This window comes from Leptinotarsa decemlineata, unplaced genomic scaffold (assembly GCF_025532065.1).
Source record: "Leptinotarsa decemlineata unplaced genomic scaffold, Ldec_3_MD MMD2_tig00000010_RagTag_RagTag, whole genome shotgun sequence".
Taxonomy (NCBI): domain Eukaryota; kingdom Metazoa; phylum Arthropoda; class Insecta; order Coleoptera; family Chrysomelidae; genus Leptinotarsa; species Leptinotarsa decemlineata.
In genome coordinates, this window is record NW_027412538.1 from 7212217 (window position 1) to 7238505 (window position 26289).

General features: G+C 35.9%; 1 protein-coding gene across 10 annotated transcripts in view; it reads right to left on the minus strand.

The window, feature by feature from the left end:
- enc (R3H domain containing protein encore) overlaps nucleotides 1–26289 on the minus strand; it is a 97921-nt gene that overhangs the window by 43488 nt on the left and 28144 nt on the right. For 8 of the 10 annotated variants that reach the window (XR_012464578.1, XR_012464577.1, XR_012464572.1 and 5 more), the window contains exons 2-3: nucleotides 2441–2497; nucleotides 2272–2384 (exon numbers count right to left, since the gene is read on the minus strand). Coding sequence is in view for 1 of the 10 variants with exons in the window: in XM_074171303.1 (XP_074027404.1) it covers nucleotides 2272–2352 (81 nt within the window). In the remaining 9 variants the exon portion in view is untranslated. Of the gene's footprint in view, nucleotides 1–2271; nucleotides 2385–2440; nucleotides 2498–8204; nucleotides 8325–26289 lie in introns of those variants that run through there. The other 2 variants (XR_012464573.1, XR_012464576.1) reach the window with 2 other exon arrangements.

Here is a 26289-nt window from a genome sequence, read left to right on the forward strand (position 1 = left end):
CGGAAACTGTTTTTCATTTACTACCTGGGCCGAAAAGTCTCGGAAGTAACACATAGATGGCGCTTGTCTTATTGCATACACCTCTTTTTCAGTTAGTACCAACCTTCAAAAAAAAGCTATTGAAATTTCATGATACTCTACTCAAAAGTTTGGTAGTTATTATGCTAAGAGTGACACTACTTTTGTTGGATCAAAACAATTTCGTGTTTTAATTTTACACTGCTTCTTGATGGGAAAAAATACCGTTCAAGCGAAGCAATGGCCTGCAAGTGTTATAAGGACTCCGCTTCATAAAAAACAACAATTAAACGTTGGTTTGCTGACTTCAGACGTGGTCATAGAGACAGCGATGCGGCAGAACGCAGTGGACGTGACCAAGCAGACATAGTAACAATATCAAAAAAACCTGTTGGCTTTATATTGCAGGAGCATTTGACTGTGAGGAAGCTCTGTTCAAAGTGGGTACCGAGCGAGCTCACCAAAAACAAGAACGTTTCGAAGACTCTGAGCAGTGTTTGGCCATGTTTGAACATAACAAACCGTCGTAGGTAGCCCAACCCCGTGGGTTGGGCTACATATCGGGCGCGTCCCCAGGTGGCGGATAGGGGAACGGCCAGGGGACTAGAAGCCCAGTCCGGGGAGCCAATATGGCCTTACGGTGGCAGAAATAAATAGGGTGAGGGGAACTAAAACTCCCCAAAAGCCTTTGCGAAACATGCCACCGTGGACCAGCTTACCCAAGCTAAGGTGTAAGGAATCGTACCGACAGCTAAATGGCCGCAGGGTGATATGCGGTTTTGAACGATCCCCTTGGGGAACCGGGCGAAACCTCATTGTGATCAGCCTTCCTCTGGTAATGCGGGGCTCTGCCAGAATGACCAACTCTTCCCCTGCTACTCGTGGAAACACATGAAAAAACAGACACAGAGAAAACAAAAACCAATCCCGAGGCTGGACAGAAATGCTCACCTCCATCTATGGCGGTGGCTGGGGATGAACAGAAATGTCCACCGCAATCTACCGCTCGGAATGAGGCTGGACATGGCAGATCACCTCGTGATATAATACAAAGGCCAAGGCGATAGCGCATTTGCGGCGCCGAGGCCTATAGAAGGAAGAGAGCTATAGAGGCAGGAGTGGCAGCAAATAAAAGTGCACCCTCCACCTCCCCCACTCCTCCTCCAACAGCAAGGGCACTTTCTGCGACGGGCGCCAAGAGCTCCACCTTGAATAAAGGCAAAGAACCGGCTGCTCCTGCAGGAAAGCGGCCTTATTTGAGCACATCCACGGAGGGAACCCCATGAAGGTTAAAGAAGCCACAGCAACGACAGTAATGTCGCTGCACCTTCCAAAAACCTTCACGAAGGCCGCCGTGAGACACTTCAAGGTTGCCAAAGAGAGTGTGTGTTCGGCGAGTCTTGGCCTTCACCTGCCGATATAAAGATGTCTCATAGTGACTTGTCCACCTTCTTGGAAAGGATAGAATGGACGATAACCTTGAAGGACAACAATGGGTTACATGTGGCCTAAGTGCTCACCCTCCGAACTCTAAAGATACAAATACAGAATGTACCAGAAAACAAAAAAAAACACAAAATCGTTTTGAATGGTCGAAAAGTGAAGTTGCATAAGCAGACATAGTAACGATAGCAAAAAAACCTGTTGGCTTTATATTGCATGAGCATTTGAGTGTGAGGAAGCTATGTTCTGAGCAGTGTTTGGCCATGTTTGAACATAACAAACCGTCGATATGTGACAATGGATGAAATATGGATCCGGAATCAAAACGATATTCATCTGAGCGGAGAGCAACTGGTGAACCTCGTCCAAAGCGCACAACAATCATTTGGAAAGGTTATGGCCTCGGTATTTTGGAATGTGCGTGGTGTGATATCCATCTACTATCTTAAGAAGGGAAATAACATCAACAGTGTATATTATATATCGTTATTGGAGCGTTTGAAGGCCGAAATTGCAAAGAACGACCGCATATGGCAAAGAAATTTCATCGAGACAACGCACCGTCTCACGAGTCAATCAAAACAGTAGCAAAACTACATGAATTTAACTTCGAATTGCTCCCACATCCACCGAATTCGCCAGATTTGGCTCCCAGAGACTACTGGCTGTTCGCAGACCTCAAAAAAATGCTCGCCGGTAACAAATTTCGCTCGAATAGAGAGGTTATTGCTGAAACTGAGACCTATTTTCATGCAAAAGATAAACCGGGAATTTTCAGCCCACATGTTAAGTTAGCTTCGTAATACTTACCCGACCCCTGGATGGTGGGGTCGACGATGAATTATTCCCTTCTTCGGATTCCATTGTCGTGTTTGAGCCCCTTTGTTGCATTCTGTTAACTGAAGTCGCTAAACTTAGAAAATCTGGAAAAAAAAGAATTTCTTTTGCTACAACTTTTATTTTTCACATTTCAACTTACAATTTCGTTATTGTTTCCATTAGTAAAATTTATTGTTTGTTTGGTCTCAAAGTTGATCTGAAATGAGAAATACATGGAGTTACTCACAAACTATAGACACGCGGTGCCAATATTTGTCGGTTTCGAGTAGGCCAAAGCCAGATACGAAGTGGAGAGCGCTGATGCCCAAAAGAGCACTTAAAGTATACACATTTTTGATAGAAGAAACAATATTAATATCAAGTACTATCTTGTAGGTGAGAATAAAAAACTAGCTGCATTTTCAATAGTAATGTTTTTAGTATTTGAAAAAAAATTGAGAGAATAATAATAAGTTTTATTGTAAGAGCAAAAGATCTTATTCACGAGGCGTATGTAAATAAATAAATTCTAGGTATGTTAAAAAAATTAGTCGAATGTTCAAATTTCTCGGGATACGTATCTACATTCGACTAGCGATTTTTTATGTTGGTACCCGTGATCATGCCTTGGCCACCGTATTCTCCAGATTTGGGTTCCTGGATTTTTTCCTGTTCTCAAGATTGAAGAGAACTATGAAAGGACGGCTTTCAGCGACGATTGAAGGGATAACAACCGAATCGCAGAGGGGACATACCAAAAAGTGCATATCAGAACTGCCTGGGGGATTGGAAACGACGCTGGCACAAGAGTAAAATATCTGAGGGGACTACTCTGAAGGGGACAAAATAGACATTGATGAATGAATGATTTTTTTTTATGAAAAATGAAACTTAAAATTGAAAAGGAAATATTTTTAGGATGGATTGTTTTTTTCCTCCCTTCTTTTTGGAAGTTACCTACATTTTTCATACAATTATGGAGAAGCAGAAATTCAAAAAGCTGATGAAGTTATTTTCGTTGAGAAAAGAAACAATGCCTGGCGTTGACAAATTTATATTCCATCGTTGTCATAAATATTATCTTACACACACTGAGATAAGCTATTCAACTTATATGTTCAAAAAAGATTTTTGTTTTCAGTTCAATAATTAATTAATTTCGTTATCTTAATGATTTTCAACAGTATTCTCTTCAACGTTTGTTTGAAAGTGGTGGATGTCTCATGGTCACCCGAAGACGATTGGGGATACTGTTGTAGATCATGTCCATAAGAAAATAACGCCGGCCGCCACTGGTAACCATAAACCAAACGTGACGTAGCTAAGAGCGCGGGAATGTGCGATGATTCCCCGCCACTCGAGAAGCAGCGAGAATAATGTTTCTGATTTCGACGAAATTTCGGCGAAATTTCTACGATGTTCGATTACGATATTTAAACGCTAGCGGCGGGCATATCGACACAGCCAAGTACACAGTCAAGTGGACGTTACAGTACGGTACGCCAAGTGATCTAGTAAGGCGATAGACTTTAAAATGATAGTTGTAGTTTTGTTGAACTGTTTGTTGTATTTAAATTGAAATGAAGTTAAGTTTCATTATTCAGTATAGTCAATTATTGATCAACCCACGGGAAAAAACGTAACAATACGTAACGACGTCCGTGAAGTAACTTGGTTTGAAATCTTTTTATATTTTCATTATTTTTTTATTTCGTTTTCACTCTGTGGTAATTTTCATCTTGGTTATTTTATTTTTCATATTTTTTGTGAAGGTTTGTTGGGTAGCAGGATCTTTTTTTTTAAACAATTGTTTTCTTGCCAACGTTTCGAATTTAATTTAATTCTTTTCTAGGGCTCGAAAAATAGTTTCTTTGTGTTGATAATATTACTATTTTAAAAACCATCAGACATATTAGATACATATTCAAAAAATAAATAAAAAACATTGCAATCAATAACCAAATTTCCGAGGCAACACCTACACAAAAGACATGAATGAAACAAACGTTTGTTTTCGGCGTTTTATGCATTTCTTTCGTTGATCGCCGTACATACTTCTGTTTCTTCTTTATATTGAGCGCGTTATTGACATGTTTTTGGATAGTGATTTTTTTGTGGGAGTTGTTTTAGTCTTGAGATGTATTTGTCTTGATATGTTTTTGGCTGCGATATTATTCCTGGGCAGAGGAGAGGGGGAGCCAAACGAATGTATACTTATATAGTACTATATGTATATGAATGTAAATCTCTCCTTAATTGAAATCATTTCGTGATTAGACAAAATAAGCGATAACACACCTGAAATCTTGCTTTAAATATCAATGGAATCCGTTGTTTAATTTTTCGATGTACGTAATTTCTGGTCATTCATAACATTCGTGAACTGGAAATTAGCCAAAACGGTGACGCAAGCTCAGGATTATTCGAACAGTGACGCAACACCAAGAGAAAAACTGTAAACGTTCGACGGAGTCGAAAATATGCGGAAACGTTGACAGGATTATTTTTATTAATCCAGGAGAACCTGAGTGGCCTACTTTGCTGCACGATTGAATTTGAATTTTTAGTCTAGTATGTGTTTAAAAAAATCTGTTTTTCAGTTAACCAGCTGTCGCACCCCTACGAACTACAACCCTCAGAAGTCTAAACTTATGCGAGCTAAGGATTAACGAGGTCTCACCTTTCAACATGTGATGCCTAACACGGGTTGGACGATAGCAAGTGAAAATCGATCGTTCAGACTAGGACTTGAACCACCGACCAACACGGCAGTCAATTCGAGTGAGTGAACGAAGCACCCACGTCGAAGCGCCTGGCTATCGACCGATAACTGATAACATAGTTATATTGCCGACTTTTTTGAACAGACATAAATAATATACAGGGTGAGGCACCGAAAACGAAACAGATCGAATATCTTCAAAACACATGTGTTCTGAAAAAAATGCAAAAATACGTCGATTTCTAATCAAACGGGGACATCTGCCTATCACAACATGAACTGCCATAAATGACTATAAGTTATTCTCGAAACGCCGCCTGACGTTTTTGAGCATTTCTGAAGTTATTTGATGACATTCGTACCTTTGGAATAACAATTGACTTACTTCGCCTATGTATTGGTATGATAAAAAACCTTTTGTTTCAGTGCTTATTTGTGTCAGTTTCTTGACAGTATTACGTCAGGAACATTAACGAGTGAAATAAAAAATGGTTTATTCTATTCAGGATAGGGTAGAAGTAATTGAATATTATTTCAAAAATAATGAATGTGCCAACATAGCCATACAAATTTCGTCCGCCATTTTGGAGCCACCATTTTGATTTTATCCATTGAAAAAAAACTCATAATTTCCGACCCTAAAAACCACCACTTATCAATTTTGAATCAAATCGAACCATAATTGCAAATCTTGTCCGCCATTGTGAAGCCGCCATCTTGTTTTTTCCCATAGAAAAATTCCATAATGCATTGTCACCGAATTTATGTCAAATTAGCTTACGAATTAAGTATCATAATTTGGAATATGGAACAGTTTTTTTCCCGCAAGAAGGCGCCAAAATCGAAAGTTAGGTAGCTAAAATTGACATGGCTGAAATTACCTTTTCAACGATCTGTCACACTTACTACTTTCTCTATTCAAATTGTTTGGGTGATAGTCACCGAGGGGTGGGGAAAGAGTTATGACAGTTGAGGTTATGATAGAAAGATGTCCCCCTTGGATTTTTTTTTGCATTTTTTTCAGAACACATGTGTTTTGAAGATATTCGTTCTGTTTCGTTTTCGGTGCCCCACTCTTTACTATACAGGCCTATCATAGGCTTACTATTCTTTATATACCTCTACATGTTCTATAATGGGATTCCCACATTGAAAGTTAGAGCCCGTTAATTCTCTACTCGCACAAGTTTAGACTTCTGAGGGTTGTCGTTTTTAGTTAACGGAAAAACAGCTTCGTCGCCTGACCATCAATCAGGAATTGTTTAATGACTTCAACGGCGATCCAGATTTGCCCTTAAACGGTCAAACTGGTGACGAATCATGTGCTTATGGTTATGATATCAAAAACAAAGCTCAATCGTTCCAATAAAAGAGCCCAGGAGAGCCAAGAGCAAAAAAGCATGCCAAGTTCGATCAAATTTCAAGGTTTCTTTCATTGTTTTCTTCGATTACATTAGCGAAGTTCATCAGGTGTTCTTGCCATATGATCGGTATGGTCAATAACGAGTATTATTTTGAAGTTATGGGCCGCTTGCGAAAAGCAATACGAAGAAAGCGTCCGTAGTCATGCCTCAGCCACCATATTCACCAGATTTGTCGAAGATTGACTAGACCCATGAAAGGACGGCGCTTTGCGACGACTGAAGCGATAAAAACTAAATCGTTGAGAGAGATCAAGGACATACCAAAAAGTGTATATCAGAACTGCTTCCAGGATTAGAAAAACGCTCTCACAAGTATATTCATTATTTCTGAGGGAAACTACTTTGAAGGGGACAAAATAGAAATTACGAGAAAAATTATTGTTCACCTTATTATTTGAACAGGCAGCTTATACTGTTTCATAGTACTGATGAAGCAGATGCAGTAAATGGATGGAATTGACTAATACGCGACAATCACTATCCAGAATTTCTACGAAATATTCATCATTAAAAATACCTATAAGTAAACATAGTTTGAAAAATACAACTTTTTTGATGAACATATGAACATATTTGGATGAAATCCTCGACAGTGATGAACCAGCTGAATACAGTGGCGTAGTCGAAATTTTGATGAACAATTTAAAATTGGATTGGTATGATAAATGAATGGACCAATTTTTCAAGTTTCAATCCCTCATTACTTTTTGAATAATAGTTTTGAAATGATTTATATATTTTGATATAAATAATTTCAAAACTACCTGAATCAAGTGGTGTGGTCATATTTTTTCAATCACATATCGATTTTTGGCATTAATGGTTCTGAAAACGAAATTTGGGGTTAAAAAGGAAAACATTCGAGTGTAAATTTCGAGATTCAAATTCGTAATTTCCAAAAAAAACAGAAATATTAAGATAGAAAAATTATTTCTTAAATATTTAAATAATCGAAATATAAAAAAAATCGATTTTAAACAATTAAAATTAGGAAAAAATAAATTTTTAATAATAATTATCCCAGATAATAATTTATCAGAAATTTCCTCCTCTTTCACTAGCTTTTTCCAAAATTGCTTAAATATTAATATTTTTTGAGTTATTAACTAAATACCATTTTTTTAAAATCTTATTTTGGTAATAACAACTGCAATTTTTTACCTGTACCAACATCCTTCAAAAACGTTTTTCTAGGTGATTTCGAATCGAATGAGCTATCGCCCATGATTTTTGGGCCTTTATCTCTATTTTTCATGTTTTTGAACTTGTTGATTAGACTATATGGGCTATTCGAGTCAGTTTTAAAATTCACGGAATAGAAAATATTAAATTGTTCTAATTGAATAGAACTGACCGACACTTGTTGAAAATCCATATTGAAACTCATCAATACAGTTTATTGTATGACTTTTAAATTGTTCTGATTGTAAAATATTAAATAATTCTTCAGGAACCTTTTGGGTCATTTCCGAGGAATTAATGAATGCCCAGTTCATGTTTTAATAACTTTGAGCAATACCAGAAATAATATCTCAAGTGACAGACCAAGACTAACCACCAATAATATTTCATCTACAAACAGGTATTTAAAAGAAACATTGCAAACATTTGTTTTATGAGATATGGACCGAGATCTGATTTTCTATACTTCCGGAGATTTGCCGTTTCACAAAAATTCAAAACTAAGAAACTACAGACATACATGCCGTATCCTAACATCAGATCTACTCAATTGTTTTACTGAACCTACCACATACGCTTCATCTGAAAATACGCACCGTTCTGGATGAGAGGCGACCGATGAACCGAGAGCGCGGTGATTCACCTGCGACACGCGAGAGAGGGATACGGACCGCGTGTGTACACAGGAGCTACAGTGACCAGTTACGTAACCGCTCTCTCTATGCGCTCCAAGGACCTACTGATCCACTGAACTTGACTAACTCTCTCGATCCGATTCTTTACCGGCCGCATGTGCCGACGACCGCTCGTGTTTTGTTTAATCGATCCCTTGAATGCCGCACACGCCGAACTTGATCAATATCGACTTTTCGGAGAAGGATACACACGTTCTCCGAAACGTTGGTCATCGACGAAGTTCTGAGAGCAGTCGGGGATTTTCTGTCACCAATCCAGATCGGTCTTCGGAGCGGACCCCAACTTTTTTATTCGAAGAGAAAGTCCCCCCCCCAAGTTAAATTGGAAAAATTTTCAAACTCAGGTATAGTCGAAGTAACTGATATAGTAATTTTCAAAGCTCTCGGCGAACTCAAAGGCCAAAAAAACCAATACAAAGAAATAATGCCGCTACGAATTAGTCCACGTGGACTGAAGAACTGGCGGTTCGTATTGGATAATTTTTACAAATCGAGTTTTATGATTGGCTGAACAGTTATGAAATTAAATTTGAAGTCATGTTAAAGTGGCCAACAGAATGTAGCGATGAGTACCGCCGTTGTGTCGTCAATGTTCAGTTCAGGAACTGATCGCGATTTGAGTGTTGAAATTCGATATTGGTGAAGTTATAATTACTTAAAATTCTTGTTATTTGTTTAAAACGTGGCGTCCTTGGACAAGTACTAATAGTAATAACGAGTGTGATAACAACACAGATTTTTTCCTGTGTAGTGATTCCAATAGCGGCGGTGAACAATTCGAAAAAGAGATACCAGTGAATAAGAGTCGGATGCATTTGAATATTGAAACACAGAGAGTATGTTTCAATGTATATAAGAATCTACATATCAAAATTGGTTTCGAGGGAAAAAAACTATTACAAGCAACACCAGATTTGACCGAAATTCCTTTCTCAACTGTACGTTAAATAGTCAGAAACAAACCTTATGACCGCAAGACGCGATATGATGCGGGATTACCAAAACCTTTAGATGTTCATCGAATAAAATCATTAAAAAAACAATATACGACTGTTACAAAAGCAATGAGATTCCTACAATTGAAATCATAAGAAAGAATTGAATATTTCCGGCCATAACGTAAGCTGCTGTGACAAAACTCTTCAGAATTGGATAAATAAACTAGGATTTAGATTAAAAATAATAAACAAACGTCAAGCAGTAATGGAAAGCAGAAGAATAGTGGAATTGCGTAACAAATACGTAGAACAAATAACTAAATATAGACAAGAACAACGGCAAATTTTTCACTTGGACGAAACTTGGTATGACACTCATGATACAGTTACGAAAGGGTGGACAGGTGATTCGACAATGTGTACGCCTAACATGCCTGCAAACAAAGGATCGCGACTAATCATTGCGGGAGAAGTGAAGAATGGGTTCCGAATTCTTTGAAATTATATGGAAAAAAATTTGAGGACTGCAATGTTCATTATCATAAGAACAAGGAAGCTAATATTTTTGAGGAATGGTTTGAAAACACATTGGTCCCAAATTTGGATGCGAATGGTGTAATAGTTCTTGACAACGCTTCCTATCATTCGCGACAGCTCATCAAAGTACCGAATAAAAATTCGAGGAAAGATGAAATGGATAACAATTTGTATTTTGAAGATAACTATACCAAAAACCAACTATTTGAAGTTTCACAGACAAAAACATTTGAAAAAGTGTATGCCCTTGAGAGTATTGCTGAAAAGTATGAACACACCATATTGAGACTTCCTCCCTATTTTTGTGTTTTCAATCCCATCGAGTTGCATCACGCGTGAGTGTGTGTGTGAGTAACTAGTTAGATTAGGTCACAAGTGAGTGGGTCTATTCGACCCTCCACCGCAACCCGCAAGGGTTTATTGTGGATCACACCTATTCAAGTGCGAGTAAGTAGTATTCAGAAGTATTTTCAATCATCACTCTGTTATTTGAATCCCTACTTTCCCACTCATCTATATAAACGAAATATATATATATATATATATATATATATATATATATATATATATATATATATATGATGTGTTGTTTTTCCGGGTGTTCATCCGTTGTGTACTATTCGATAGTCGACGTTTCGCCATCATCTCAGATGGCATTATCAAGACGAGTTACTGCTTCGCTTCGAGAGGTGTAACTGATGTTAGGTTCTTCTTGTGGTGGCGTAAGTTGTATGGATTTGTTACCTGTTTTTCCACCTGAGGGTTGTTGATGGCTTTTGGCGGTTCTCCTACCTGTTTTTCTACCTGAGGGTTGTTAATGGCTTCTGGCGGTTCTCCTACCTGCGATGGTTCATTATCAATTTGTGGTTGTCTTTGGTGGTTGTTTTTAATTATTGTTTTCCAAATCCTTGGGATGTTTAGTGAGTCATCCCTTTTGTTGATGAGGCCTTGCTTTTCGATTTCGATAGCTTCCCTGATTTGTCGAATTCTTGGGTTTTGCACCTGTGCTATCTGTTTTGTGGACTCAAAATTAATCTTGTGACCTGTTTGTAGATGGTGTTGAAAGAGGGCAGAGGAGGTTTGTTTTGTTCTTATCGAGTTTTTGTGCTCCTGGGTTCTGGCAGATATACGTCTGACCGATATATTATTGATCACAGTCCTCGCATGTGATGCTATATACTCCTTGGTTTTCTAGGGAAATTCTCTCTTTCGGTCTGGGCAGCCAACTGGATATCGTTTTGTGCGGTTTGTAGGTTGTCCGGATGTTTTTACGTCTTAGTATTCTCCCGATTTTGTCGGTCACACCTTTGACATAAGGTAGTGTCACAGATTGTCTGTCGTGTGGAGAGTCTTCTGTCGATCTAGTGGATGTTTTTTTGGTTCTTCTTTGTCTGTCGATGGCCTTTTGAATGATCTTTGGTCCGTAGCCATTTTGTCGCAGAGCCTTTGTTGTCTCCCTCAATTCTGTTGCCCTGTTTGTTGGTTCTGTTAGGCGGAAACTGCGGGATATTAACGTGTTGGCTACGGATTGTAGCTGGGTAGGGTGGTGGTGTGATGCTGCTTGTAGGTAGCGGTTGGTCGTATACGTTTATTTTCTCTTAATGTTGGTAAGTTAGTATCACAAGTATTTTTTGTGGTACCCTACTGTAGGGTTGTGCCTCTTCACGTGCAATTCAGGTACTTCAAATTGTAAAAAACATAACATAACAGAAATAAAAGCTAGTAAATTTTGTTGGCCGTCTGTTGACAGTTACTCACCAAAGTTTCAGCTATTTTGGAAGCGCAGTTGTTATTTAACAAACAGTCGTTTGAGTGAGTTGATGTGCGTGTTTTTATGAACATGGACAAAATCAAGAATAGAGCTGTCATTAAATATTTGCTTTTGAAAGACAATATGCCTACGCAAATCAAACATGCGTTGGATTCTGTGTATGGGGACTCTGCACTATCATTTACCATAGTGAAATTTTTGGCAGCTGAATTTGAACGTGACCGTAATAGCTTGGGAGACATTGAACGTTCGGGACGTCTAAAAACTGCAACTACCGACGAAAACATCGCCAAAGTTCACCAATTGGTGCTAGACGACCGCTAAATTACAGTGAGAGAGATAGCATAGGTTATGAACATGTCAAAAGAATGTGTTTGTCTCATATTATATCAACATTAGGCATGAGAAAGCTGTCCTCGTGTTGGGTGCCGCGTATACTCACGTTAGTTAGACCAAAAACATGTTCGAATTAACATTTCCAACACTCTGTTGGCGCAGTTCAGGTGCAAAAAATCCAAGTTTTGACGCCGATTAATTACTGTAGATGTAACTTGGATAAACCATTATACGCTCGAAACAAAAAACAGTCAAAGCAATGGACTGCAAAGGGAAACTAGCTCAATAAAAAAGCAAAAACTGTTTTTTCGGCTGAGCGACTGTTTTTTGAGATAGTCATAGAGTTATTTTAATCAATTATCTTCAAAAAGAAAAAATCAATATAGGAGCATACCACGCATCATTACTTGACAGGCTGTCGCCCTACCGATAGGACTATTCGCAATGTGGTGAATAAATTTGAGTCCACTGGTTCAGTCAACGATCGACTAACACCTGTAAGTCGACGAAACGCAAGATGCAAGATCTGCCGATCTGCGATGAGGCCTATTTCCGGATGAATGGGTACGTGAATGAATAAAATTGTCGAATTTGGGACAATACCAATCCACATGACATCCAAGAGCGTCCAATGCATCCGGAAAAGTCACTGTTTGGTGTGGATTATGGGCTGGCAGCGTCATCGGTTCACATTTCTATGAGAACGACGTTGGCCAGGCCAACACTGAACGGCGAGCACTATAGGTCGATGATTACCAATTTCTTTCAGTCTGAATTGGATGATGTGAACACCAACGCCATGTGGTTTCAACAGGACGGCGCTACGTGCCACACAGCTCATGCCACAGTGTATGTTCTGCACGAGCGATTTAAGGGCATGGGCTCCACGCATGGCATGCGTGGAGTTGATGTGAACTGGCCACCGAGATCGTGAGATTTGACCCCTTTAGACTTTTTATTCTGGGGTTTTCTAAGGCACAAGTGTATGCGAATAAGCAACAAACCCCAGCAGTCCTCAAAACCAACATAACCCATGCCATCGGTCAAACTCTGATTTATGCGCTAGAGTCATGGAAAATTGGACGTGCGGCAAAATTTTTAGAGACTATTCTTGGGCTATTCTACGGATATTTTGTCCTTTGGTGATTTTCGATTGGGCTCTTTGTTTCGAAAATACGGAGCGAAAAAGAATTTCGACAGTAACACTTACTTACCAAAAATTACATGTATGCTTGACGTCTGTTTATTATTTTAAATCAAAATCCTAGTTTCTTCATTTAATTCTGAAGAGTTTTGTCACAGCAGCTCACGTTATGACCGGAAGTATTCAATTTCTTCCTTATGATTTTAATTGTAGAAATCTCATTGCTTTTGTAACAACCATATATTGTTTTTTTTAATGATTTCATTAGATGAACATCTGAAGGTTTTGGTAATCCCGCATCAAATCGCGTCTTGCGTTTATAAGGTTTGTTTTTGACTATTTTACGTACCGTTGAGAAAGGAATTTCAGCCAAATCTGATGTTGCTTGTAATAGTTTTTTTCCCTCGAAACCAAACTTGATATGTTGATTCCTATATATATTGAAACCTACTCTATGTTTCAATATTCAAAGACATCCGAATCTTATTCACAGCTATCTCTTTTTCGCATTGTTCACCATCGCTATCGGAATCACTACACAGGAAAAAGTCTGCGTTGTTATCACACTCGTTATTACTATTAGTACTCGTCCAAGGACGCCACATTTTAAACAAATAACAAAAATTTTAAGTAATTATAACTTCACCAATATCGAATTTCAACACTCAAACCGCGATCAGTTCCTGAACTGAACATTGACAACACGACTCTTCCTACCATCCTCACATTCTATTGGTCACCGTAACATGACTTCAAATTTAATTTTATGACTCTTCAGCCAATCATACAACTTGATTAAAAAAAGTTATCCAAATCGCCAATTGTACAGTCCACGTGGACTAATTCGTAGCGGCAGTATTTCTTAGTATTGTTGTTTTGGCCTTTGACTTCGCCGATAGCTTTAAAAATTACTATATCGGTTACTTCGACTATACCAACGGAGTTGTTAAATTTTTTTATAACTTGGTAGGTTCAGTGTAGTACGCTATACTTTCATCTCGGCTACCATAACAATTTTAAAATTACTAAAATTGATATTGTCGAAATTCTTTTTCGCTCCGTATCTTCGAAATGAAGTGCCGTATTAAAAATCATCAAAAGACAAAATATCCTTAGAATAGCCCCTTAATTTTTTGCCGCATGTTTGATAAACACCCTGTATAGGTTTCACGAGCAACTTTCCACAGAATAAAGTGTTTTCTTCGATACACTGGAATCATTTATCGGCAAGGTGGCTGAATGAATAAATGATTGCTATTGACTTCGAATTTCAGGAAGAGTCTGAAGTGAACAAAGGAAATTGACACTGTATGAATCATTCTCTGCACTCGCATCACAAGTACAATGAAAAACATGTTCGTTGTTGAAGCAACGGTGAAAGCATGTGAATATTGAATTTCCCTGCGACCGCCAGGAAAAAATCAGGTCTGAAAGTGACAAAAGTGTCGATTGACAGCTGGTATCGGCAAAATCATACGTTTCCATCGATCCTTTTTCAATTAATTGTTGGGGCTCGTTGTTTACTGAGGAAAAGTACCAAAATATATCAATATATTTGAAAAAAACTTCATCGTTGAAAGTTTTTCTGGCGTAATTTAACAAACAAATAAATGTTGAATACCACTTTCATTTGATTGTTATGCTTGATGTTCCTTTTCTTTGGGAAGTGACAAATTTGATGAAACTATTTCGTAATTGAACCGTTGTAACAACATTCGCTGTCATTTGATGTCCCTTTGAATTACAAAATAGTGTAGTCAATGAAAATATTTTTCAGATCTCCCTCAAACAATTCCAAAATATATCGAACGATATGAAAGAAATGTGTATTCATCACATTCAAAAAAACCTACGACTTTTGTATTGGATTGTGTTTCCCACAAGAATGATCTACAAGTGATTTACTGTTCTGAAATATCAATAAAGAAAATGATTTCATCTAATAGTCTGGGTCACAAGAACTTTTTTTTGGAACTTCTGTGTGTGAAGTGTCTTTGTCTTATCTCCATTACTTTATGATTAATTTTAATAACAAAGATTAAGAACCATCAGGAATTGCCAAACGGAAAAATAGAAAAATATAATTTTTTTGAATAGAGAAAAATTTGTTTACACAAAAAGTGACACATGGTTGTTTTTTTTTGTTTTTTTGGTAGTATTTAAAAAATATATCGTAAAAATTAATTTGTTCAAAACAAATTGTTTATTAACTAAATAAAAAATATATAAATTAAAAAGGTTTGTTTCAGAATATCAAAGAGAAATTTAAATTATGATTTTTTTTAATCGTTCCTTAATATTCATATTTAGTAGCAAAAAAAATTGTTAATAAACAAATTTGAGTTTTTTAGTAATGAAATAAATTTTTCAGAAACGATTTTGTTTTTAAAAATCATAATCATGATCACTGATAAAAATCCCCCCAAAAAATTTCAAATATCTTATAAACAATACATTTGTTTATAGCAATTTTTGGAACAAATTATGAAAAACCATTTTTATGTAACTTTAAATAATGAGAATACGAATATTAAAAAAAAAGTCATTGCTTCAATTGAATTTTTCACTTTTTAACGTCTTTGATTATTAATAAGAAAGAAGAAAATCAAAATTGTTTAATTTTTCCAACGGAAATCTTTTTTGAAGGCTTTCAAGAAAAGCTCTAAGAAGTGAGAAAAATTAGAGGTAAAATAGTAAAAATAGTAAAAATAGAACAATTGAATAAATGAAAATAAAGAAATGAAAAAAGAAAATAAAAATAAAAAGTAGAGAGATTCCAAGTCACGTTAGTTCACGACGTTTCGATTGTTAGTATCCACAATCGTCTTCGGGTTCCGTGGGAGATGACCGTTTGGGCGGGAGTTGGCCATTTTTCGCTTGATGATGGGTTTCCATATGTTGCGTATTTCTACAGTGGCTTGGCTGAATACGTTGTTGGACAACATGTAAGCGGCTTCCTTGAATTTTCTCCTAAACCAATGTTCCTCTCTGTGCAAGATCTCAGCTTGGGACCACTCGATGTTGTGTTGATGAGTCCAAACATGGTCTGCTATTCCTGATTTGCTGGTTTTCCCTCGCTGTGTGTGTTTCTTATGCTCGTCAATGCGAACATTCAATGGCCTCTTAGTTTCACCAATATAGGATTTTCCGCACTCACAGGGTATCCGGTAAATGCAGTTCTTGGAATCGCAGTCCGCGTTTGGTGGCTTGGTTTTCGTGAGGCTGCTACGGATAGTGTTACCTGATCTGAAGCAAGTTCTGATGTTGTACTTGGAACCAATTCTTCTTATCCTCTCCGCTCCTCTTTTAGCCAAAGTCTTTTCTACCATCGCTTTGGAGTAGCCATTCCGTTGAAGATCATTTTTGATGATGTCTAGTTCCTTCTCGAGACCTTCCTTCGTAATACAGAGCCCAAAAGCACGGTCTAATAGAGTCTTGATAATTCCTCTTTTAGTCGATTGATGGTCAGGATTATCGGAGAGGATAAGAAGAATTGGTTCCAAGTACAACATCAGAACCTGCTTCAGATCAGGTAACACTATCCGTAGCAGCCTCACGAAAACCAGGCCACCAAACGCGGACTGCGATTCCAAGAACTGCATTTACCGGATACCCTGTGAGTGCGGAAAATCCTATATTGGTGAAACTAAGAGGCCATTGAATGTTCGCATTGACGAGCACAAGAAACAGACACAGCGAGGGGAAACCAGCAAATCAGGAATAGCAGACCATGTTTGGACCCATCAACACAACATCGAGTGGTCCCAAGCTGAGATCTTGCACAGAGAGGAACATTGGTTTAGGAGAAAATTCAAGGAAGCCGCTTATATGTTGTCCAACAACGTATTCAGCCAAGCCAGCGTAGAAATACGCAACATATGGAAACCCATCATCAAGCGAAAAATGGCCAACTTCCGCCAAAACGGTCATCTCCCACGGAACCAGTGAAGCGGAAAATGGAAAGCGGGGATATACGAAAGTACTCGAACGACCTATAAATAGTCATATCTCGGAGGAATCAGTCCAGTCATCACCCGAAGACGATTGTAGATACTAACAATCGAAACGTCGTGAACTAACTTGACTTGGAATCTCTCTACTTTTTATTTTAATTTTCTTTTTTCATTTCTTTATTTTTATTTATTCAATTGTTCTATTTTTACTTATATTTTATTTCACTATTATCTCATTTCAGGTTTATTTTTGCTTTATATAATTGTTATTTTCAGCTATTCATTTTTAATTCTTCTTTTTTAGTTGTTTCAGGGATTTCAAATCATTTTATATAGTAGACAATGGAAGTCCGAACTAGTGAAATTTGAAGTATATCTAATAAAATAATCACGGGAAAAAAATTTCCATGGATTTTTGTTAATTCAAGTATTTAGAAGGTATGTGAATTTTTTTTCTGAATAATGATATTTAATGGGTTAAAATAATTTTTATTGTTCGAAGGTTTTTATCGGTCAGCGCCTGCGGGACGCGCATTGCCCGCATCGCCGGTCTTCGACGACTTCATCGAATTCCGAGCACACAATTTTCATGCTGACGGAATTATTCGACTTGTGTTACGTTAGTAAAAGTGCACTGATTCAAATGGCGCTTATTTTGATTAAATTGAATAAGTATTAAAAAAAATGTTTAAAATATGGTTTTTCCGTCAACCAGCTATCGCACCCCTACGAACAACAACCCTCAGAAGTCGAAACTTGTGCGAGCTAAGGACTAACTAGGTGATTCCTAACACGTTCCTATTACAGATTAAAGTAGACTCATGAATACGGACAAAACTATTAAAAAACTCTTATATAAAAACAACTGTAAATAATATATCAATAATAATAAAAATTAACTTCACAGAATTTTAAACGATTCTGTTCTGTTCTGCGATCTGTAATTGATTACTTTTATCAAACTTTCCATTAAATTGAGGAAAATATTTGAAAAAAATGTCTTTCATTACCTACTTTCTAAAGTAACAATCCATTTCGCATAATATCTTTCAAATTATTGACAATTCTATCATGATTATCTACAACTTAGGGGTGGGTATATGTCAATAAAATGTGTATGTTTGTGATTCATTCGAATAGTTACACGCTATTCAAAGCGATTACGTTTACAGTCTAATTCCATGCTTTCGATCTCAGATGACTAAAACAGAAAGAATTTATTGGAATATGCGCCGTCACTATATTATACCCTGCAGACGGATACCAGGAGGTATAATGGGGAATGTTCTTCCTGACGAAAATCAAGTAGTTTTCATAAAAGAGCTCCAAAACAACGCATTTTAAACTTATCATTTCAACCTTTTTCTTTAAAAAACTAATTAAATACTTAAAAAAGAGGAATTAAATAATGTATTCAACATTTAAAGGGATTCGTTTCTATTTCACCATTTGGCAACAACGGTTATAGCTAATGAAGGACAATCTGTTACCTGTATGAGACAAACAAATATGACATATTTCAGAGGCGTGCTGTTCCGAGCTCCGAGACATTCTGTGACATATGACATTTTGTGCAGCTAACCTATCTTCATCTATATAAATACATAACAAAGCAACTGTTGTTTATGTGGCTTGTGGAGGTAACTTCACAACTATAATTTATATTTTGCCAAATCATTTGAAACGTCAATTTTATACTTTTCGAAGTGAATTTGAAAAACTCATGAATTAAAGTCAACTTTATCGCATTTGCTGTAATAACCCAAATTGAGGAACATTCCCCATTATGAATGTAGATGTTCTCGATTTTTTATTTATCTTTCAAGAGGACATAAAACTACAACTTTTTTTATTGTCGACACATTATTGTGCAAAAAACAAGAGCATGATATATTTAACAAAGTTAAGCATGAAATTATGTATAAAATATGAATAACTACAAAATACTCAAAAATAGGTATGTGTGGTAAGACGATTGGTTTTCAGAACCTATTTAATTTTCTCTCTACAGAATGCTAGTGAAACTAGTAAGACAGACTACGCTAGATTAGTCCAATAAAATAAGGATTCAAATTACCATCCGAAAGGCAAGCCTGCAATGCAATGAAATGCTTTTATTCAATTCAAATAGGATACATCCTAATATATACAACAATGATAGTAATGTTAACAATGTAAATACATTTAAATACAAAATAATTGAAAATACAAAAAAAGAATAAAAGATAAAAAATATCACATAATACCTTAATGGTCTCTTAAATGGTCTAATAAATTTATTTTGAACAGAATAAGACTGTTAGAAGACTTTACATTTTCAGGTAGATTGTTATACTTAATAAATCCTTTGTACATTAATGTTTTAGTGTTGAATGTTCTTGTTTGATTATTTACATACAATTTATTTTTTATTCTAGTATTATACTGGTGGATTTGATTATTAAAAATTGAAAATTTGTCAAAATATGAGGGTAGAAGGTTATATAACATTTTGTAAATATAAATCATCGTTAAATATGTAAGCCTACTTTCTATAGATAACCATTCTAGAGTATTTAACATTAAAGATATATGGGTACTCCTGTCACATCTCAAAATAATCCTCATTGCGCGATTCTGTAGTTTTTGTAGTGTTCTCATTTTATTCAAATCACTTGTGTACAGAAGAGTGGGACAATATTCAAAATGTGGTTGTATAATTGTCTTATATACAGTTATCCGTGATTGCATAGTTAAGTGTTGGGATACTCTTGTGAAAAATATAATTTCTTCAAAATTTTGTTCTGTATGTAGGTGAAATGGTTATTCATTGATAGATGATTGTCCAACATGAATCCTAGATATTTGAATTCAGTAATGAGCTCAATTTTATAATTTTCTATTTTTATTTCAATTTGATTTGAATGTAATTCTCTGTATTCAAACGGTGTAGTAAGTATCATAGTCTTTGTTTTGTTTACATTTAGCTTCAATTTATTAGTTTTCAAATATTTAGCAATATTATGTAATGCTTCATTCATTTTTTTAATAGCTTTATCTATATCTTTATCACAAACCGATACTAGGGCATCATCAGCGAAATAATGTTCATATTCACATTCATTACATTTGCTGATATCATTAATGTGAATTAAGAATAGTAATGGCCCCAAAATACTTCCCTGCGGAACCCCGTGGTCTATGCTTATTGCTGTTGATACAAATTCATTGATTTTGGTTACCTGCTTCCTGCTTCCTTCCTGTGAGGTAATCACTGATCCAATCAAGTACTTTTCCTTTAATGCCATTTTTTTAATTTTTTAATTAATATTTCACGATTAACCGTTTCAAACTCACATTTAAGATCTAAAAATACTGCTACAGTGTAGTACAGTGCAATTTTCAATATGGGTTGATTTAAGCATACATTTGAAGGATTTAGAGGTAAAAAATATTGAATATCTTTTGGAGAGTAGAAAATAATTAAAAACTATCACATGAATCACTTTTTGGAAAATATACCAAAAACAAAAAGATACGAAAAAAGGTCTAAACAAAAAATTTAGGATATAAAATTTTCTATAAAATCGTCCTGAATCACTTTTGACATATTTGCAAAACAAATTTATAGCTCAGCAGCGCGGCATATTGAAAAATTAGCAAAAAACGAAAAACGGAAAATTTTCAACTTTAAAGAGTAACAAGAATAAACTCTATACCAGAACTCTACCGGAAAACGCAAAGGTGTAAACTCAAAAGCAGATTATTTCTCAATAGATGAATAGGGCAGGTAAAAAAAATCTCAGGTAAATCTAAAAATGTTGAAAAAATTTATTTAAAATGAATCATTTTGACAAAAAACATTTGTTAAAAGCTTTTATTTAACTTGACTTGTATGTATGTTAACAAATCTTGCAAGTTTAATTTGACCCACTTCCCGGTATCCGACTGACCTGAAATTTTGTATGCTGGTCCAGAACCGATGACAATGCATGTTAATCATAAACGTGACCTGATGCTGCTGCCAGGATCGGCTCCTTACGCGAGGAGATCTGTCGTAAATAGCAGGGACACGAAATTTTGTATACGCATTCGTTTATGATAGGCAGTTGGTAGGCTCACCATGAAATAGATGCCACATCCAAGGTTGGCTTCAATAAAAAAAAATTATTTCTAGAAAAAAAGTTAAATCAAGCTTTTACCTTTAAATACCTACTTCCCGACTCTAAAAAGAAGACAACAAATGGTGTAGTAGGTTGTAAGAACCCATATTTATTTGCATTGTAATAAAATACTTGTACAAGATAGTCTAATAGATTGTACTAGAAAAAATGATAATATAGATTTACATAATATTATACCATCTGATATAAACAAGACTGGGGGGTTGTCTAAAGAGTTGGAAATATTTGTGGGGGCCAAGATGATGTTGCGATACAATGTTGATGTGTCTAAGGATCTAGTGAATGGTGTCACCGGTCATATAATAGAAATTATATGGCCCCGTTTCCGGAGAGCACAAATGTATGACACGGATATTCCATCAGTCCGTATCGACTTCGGCAAAGATGGGATCCACGTTATTCAACAGAAATCTGTGCAATTTCCAGCTAAATTTAGCCATGGTACAGCTGAACGTAGAATGTTGCCAATTGTTTTATGCTGGGCTTGTACAGTTCACAAAATGCAGGGTGGTACGATTGACCACGCTGTTGTATATTTGGGTTCAAAGTTGTTCGCTGCCGGCCAAGCGTGCATGGCTTTAAATAGGATCACATCAATAGAAGGCCTCCTGATAGAATAATTAGACCGTTCAAAATTAACTGGGACTCGGTCATGTAATAATGATTCCATCAATGAAATGGATAGACTAAGAAATATAACAAGCTAATTCTTCCATAAGATATGCCGGAGGAGTAGTTACCTACCTACTTCTATAGAATGTAGTTTATCCTAATAATATCCGTTCCTTAAGTTTTTCTGTTGAAGGACTCTCCGTTTTATAGATGGACTTTCGTATTGATCGATAACTATCGATTGAAACTAAAAATATAAAATAAAATGATGACCAAAAAAACTTTTGAAAGAAGCTTTTATTCAAGTGCCCTTAAAAGATCAAAATAAAATTTTAAATCACATTAACCACATTCATTAATGACTTTACAGAATTGAAATTATAATAAAAGCTTGTGGCGATGTCTAGAAAAAATCTTTACATATTCAGTCAGATGAAATTTAAATAAAATTTTAAACCCGATAAACCCTATGTGTGCAAAAAAGTTATTCAAGGTTAAAGTTCCACATTTTAAGAATTCACGGCACTTTTATTTAATTACAAACATTATGAATTGCTTACAAGTTTAGTAGGTGCCTACGTAATTACAAAATTTCAATTACAAATTGAAATTTTCGCGACAAGCTTTTATTATAATTTCAATTCTGTAAAGTCATAAATGAATGTGGTTAATATGATTTAAAATTTTATTTTGATCTTTTTAGGGCACTCAAATGAAAGCTTGTTTTAAAAGTTTTTTTATCATCATTTTATTTCAAAATATAAATGTTTATATGGTGGTGAATATGATTAAAAAAAAAATTATTTCCCGTGAATATATTTTCAGCAACGTAGGTGAAGTAAATCCATCTGCAGTTCAATCTGAAGCAATTTGTTGTAAGCATTTTTTTGAAATTTTCAATTGTGTCCCGTAGGGTATTTTCATTCTCTTGTAGACTAAAATATCAAATGGTTTTAGTAGTTATGGTCAGTGCGTTTCTCATATCATTTAAATATTCATCAAATCATTCAACAGGTGGTTCCAAGTTTTTTAACATGTTTCGGGAAGAAATATTTCATCGACCGTATTAGAAATCACACGTTAAAAGGTAAGACCTCGTTAGTCTTTAGCTCGCGCAAGTTTCTCAACTTCTGAGAGTTGACGTTCGTATGGGGGCGGCAGCTGATTAACGGAAAAACAGATTTTAAACATTTTTTTTAGATTTTAAACAGATTTAAACAGATTGAGTTATGACATGACAAATTGTAGTGATTTAATAATTTCCGAAACCATATATACCAAGATTTTTAGATATAAAATGTTATGGCATTATTTGTAAACATTCAATAGGTATGTATACAATCATTAACAAGTAAAAGAGAAAGCTATAACGAAAGTTTTTCACTTTCACCGACTAATTTACAACCCTAAAGATATTATCGACTAGGGCATTTCTCCGAAATGGTTTCAGGAAAGGTCAGAGAGCCATTATTGAAATTTACGCTGAAGTATGAATATCAGTGCTATTTTTGTGACTTCGAACTGCCCAGCGCTGTTAAGACAAGGATGATTTGAAAAAAGAGTCATATATAATACAAAAAAGTCGTCATATTGGATTTGAATCGCTGGAGATTAAATTCATTTGGAAAAACGTTCTCAGGAAGTTTACTCCACATGAACGCCGTTCTTCAGATGAAAAAATTCTTAAACAATGAAGTTCGAGGTGTACTGAGTTGAACCTCAAAACGATGAGCATCAACAGTGCGTCGCGTATTTCTGATATGTACCGCTCTTGGTGGAATAAAATGTGCCAAGTCACTTGAATACCTCCCGTGAAAGTATCTATAGAAGAGAGACAAATCTCCAACCTTTCTTCGATGTTCCAGGCTATCAAGGTTACACGTGATGGTCGCGTCTCCAATCAGGCGGGTGGCTCTTTTCTGGACGGAATCCAGCAACTTCAGGGTATGATTGGGAGAACAATACTCCAAAGAAGGTTTGATCTGAGCTTTATAAAGCATCAAGAGTTGCTGAGGTGTGTATAGTTTTCTGGTTCGGAACAGTGTTCCAAGCTTTTGAGAAGCAGCTTTTGCTATTCCAGCGCCATGATTGTGCCAAGACATACCTGGTTACTTTTACCCCAATTCAAAATCAACTTTTGGATCCTCATTAAGATTTGCAACCTCCTGTTGCCGATGAAAATGTGCCTCCGTTGTTGCCGATGTCCTGGAATCCAAATGGAACGACGAGAGACACGTGTGCTGTTGTCAGCAAAGCAATATATTGGATTCTTGGTTTTTTCCAATAAGTCGTTGATATACAATGAAAAGAGGGTTGGAGACAATATGGACCCTTGGGGAACACCAGCGTTGATGGTGAAAGTATTCGAAAGACATCCATCGACGGCCACCTTCAGGAAGCTGAAGAGCTATACACAGAAATGATCCGACAAGCCATAGCATCGAAGTTTGACCAGCAAACCATCATGCCACACACGGTCAAAGGCCTTAGAAATATCAAGCGCAACAGCTCTTGATTCTCCATATTTCTCGATTGCGGTATGGGGGCGTAAAGGATGATCGTTTCTTCTTTTCATTAGTTTTACTCCCCTTCATGAAAATTTCCTATTTATATTGATGATGTAAGAAAATTGAAAAATGATTTTCCAAACATTAACTTTCGAGAAATATGCCTTTTTGATGGAATATATAAATTTTTGTTGATCTTGACCAACAGTTTTATATATTCGGAAAAGTTTTCAAGTGTCAATAACTAGATGATTTTATAATTTTTTTCGAAAAAGAAAGTTTTGATAGTGATATATTTTTGAATTTTTAACATTTTAAATTGTGGGTTCAATAAAATTTAATAGATGTAATTCCACCATCAATCATTGCTAAAATCACGAAATTTGTTCTCATCAGACAAGTGAAAAAAAAGCGACATAAAAAGAAGAAATGAAACAATTGCATCTATTCAGTAAAAGGTGTTGGTGAGAATACGCCTCTATGGGTTCTTTGATAATAAAATTGGTATACTTAAAAAAGTATCAACTATCTTTAATTGTAATAATAATTATCGTCTGATCAACCGAATACTTTTTGATTCAATAATATACCGTTTACCCCGTATTCCTCAAAAAAGGTGTACCTACTTCAGAAAATCATTACCTTACTTTTGGAAATCAAGTAAATTATATTGTTGACCATTGGATTTCAATGTGTTATTGATTGGATTACTTCCAATGTGATTGGATAATAAGTTTTTTGTACTTAGTAGGGAGCCTTGTCATTAATTCTTTCTCATGAATTGTTCAAAATACACAAAACTATACTTCTGGTTAAAACGAATATTGAATTATTTCAATTATTACTCTAACCGACATGCAAAAATAACTGATACTGAAAGAAAGTTATTGCATATTACTGAATGACAAGTGTGTTTTGCAATACCCTTGCACAATCTCAAAAAAATTGAATGCAGAACTTTATAACGGTGTAGAATGGAAACTTCTGATTTGCACCGATAAATTACTGCGCAAATGCAATTTTTTTTTTAAATAAAAAGGTTCTGTTTATCGGTAACCTGAATCAGAAAGCTACATCAGCAGTTCCAAATTTGATTGCCATAGTTTCAGTGTTGATGTCCCATCTTCTTCAGTGTTACATTTTAAATTTATAATAGTAAACAATTTCAAACAAAACTCTAAGGTCGGTCCATCCAAGCAAAGGAGTGGTTTTTTCTGTGTACTTCATAATCACTTGTTTCATTGGACTATTTCGCCTGTTAATACTGTCTGTCCACACTTGTATTTTAGGTGGAGCTATAGCATACTGCATTTAACATCTATCAGACTCTCACTAGTTTCACTAGGTGTTCCAAATAGTACTATTCATCTGAGGAAAGCTCCGGTTACTGCACGACGTATCTATTAATAGTATCCACAATCGTCGAGTAATGACAATTGAAACATTGTGAAGTAGCTTGAAATCCTTCAATTTGTATTTCCTTTTATTTGTTTAATGGTTCAATTTTCAATTTTTTCCTCGTATTTTATTTTTTGTAATTGCATTTTCAGGTTTTTTTTGCTTAATATAATTGCTATTTTCAGCTATTCATTTAAATTTTTAATTGTATTGGTTCTTTCAGGGATTTCAAATCATTTTATATTGTTGAAAATCATGCCCTAAAGAAAATTACGCCGGCCGCCACTGGTAGCCATAAAACAATTGAGACGTAGCTAAGAGCGCGCGAATGTTCGATGTTCGCTGCCATTCTAGATGTAGCGAGAATAATGCTACCGGCTTCGATGGAATGCCGAGGAATGTTCCGGCGCCTTCGAATGCCAAATATAAGCGCCATCCACTCGCCCATCGAGATAGTCAAGTGGCAGTTACAGTGCGGTACGCGGAACGATCTAGTAAGGCGATAGACATTCCAAATAGTTGAAGTTTTAGTTGAAGTGTTTGTTACATTTAAAGTGAAATAAAGTTAAGTTTGAGTAATGTTCAGTGTAGTCAAATATTGGTAAACTCACGGGGAAGTACGTAACA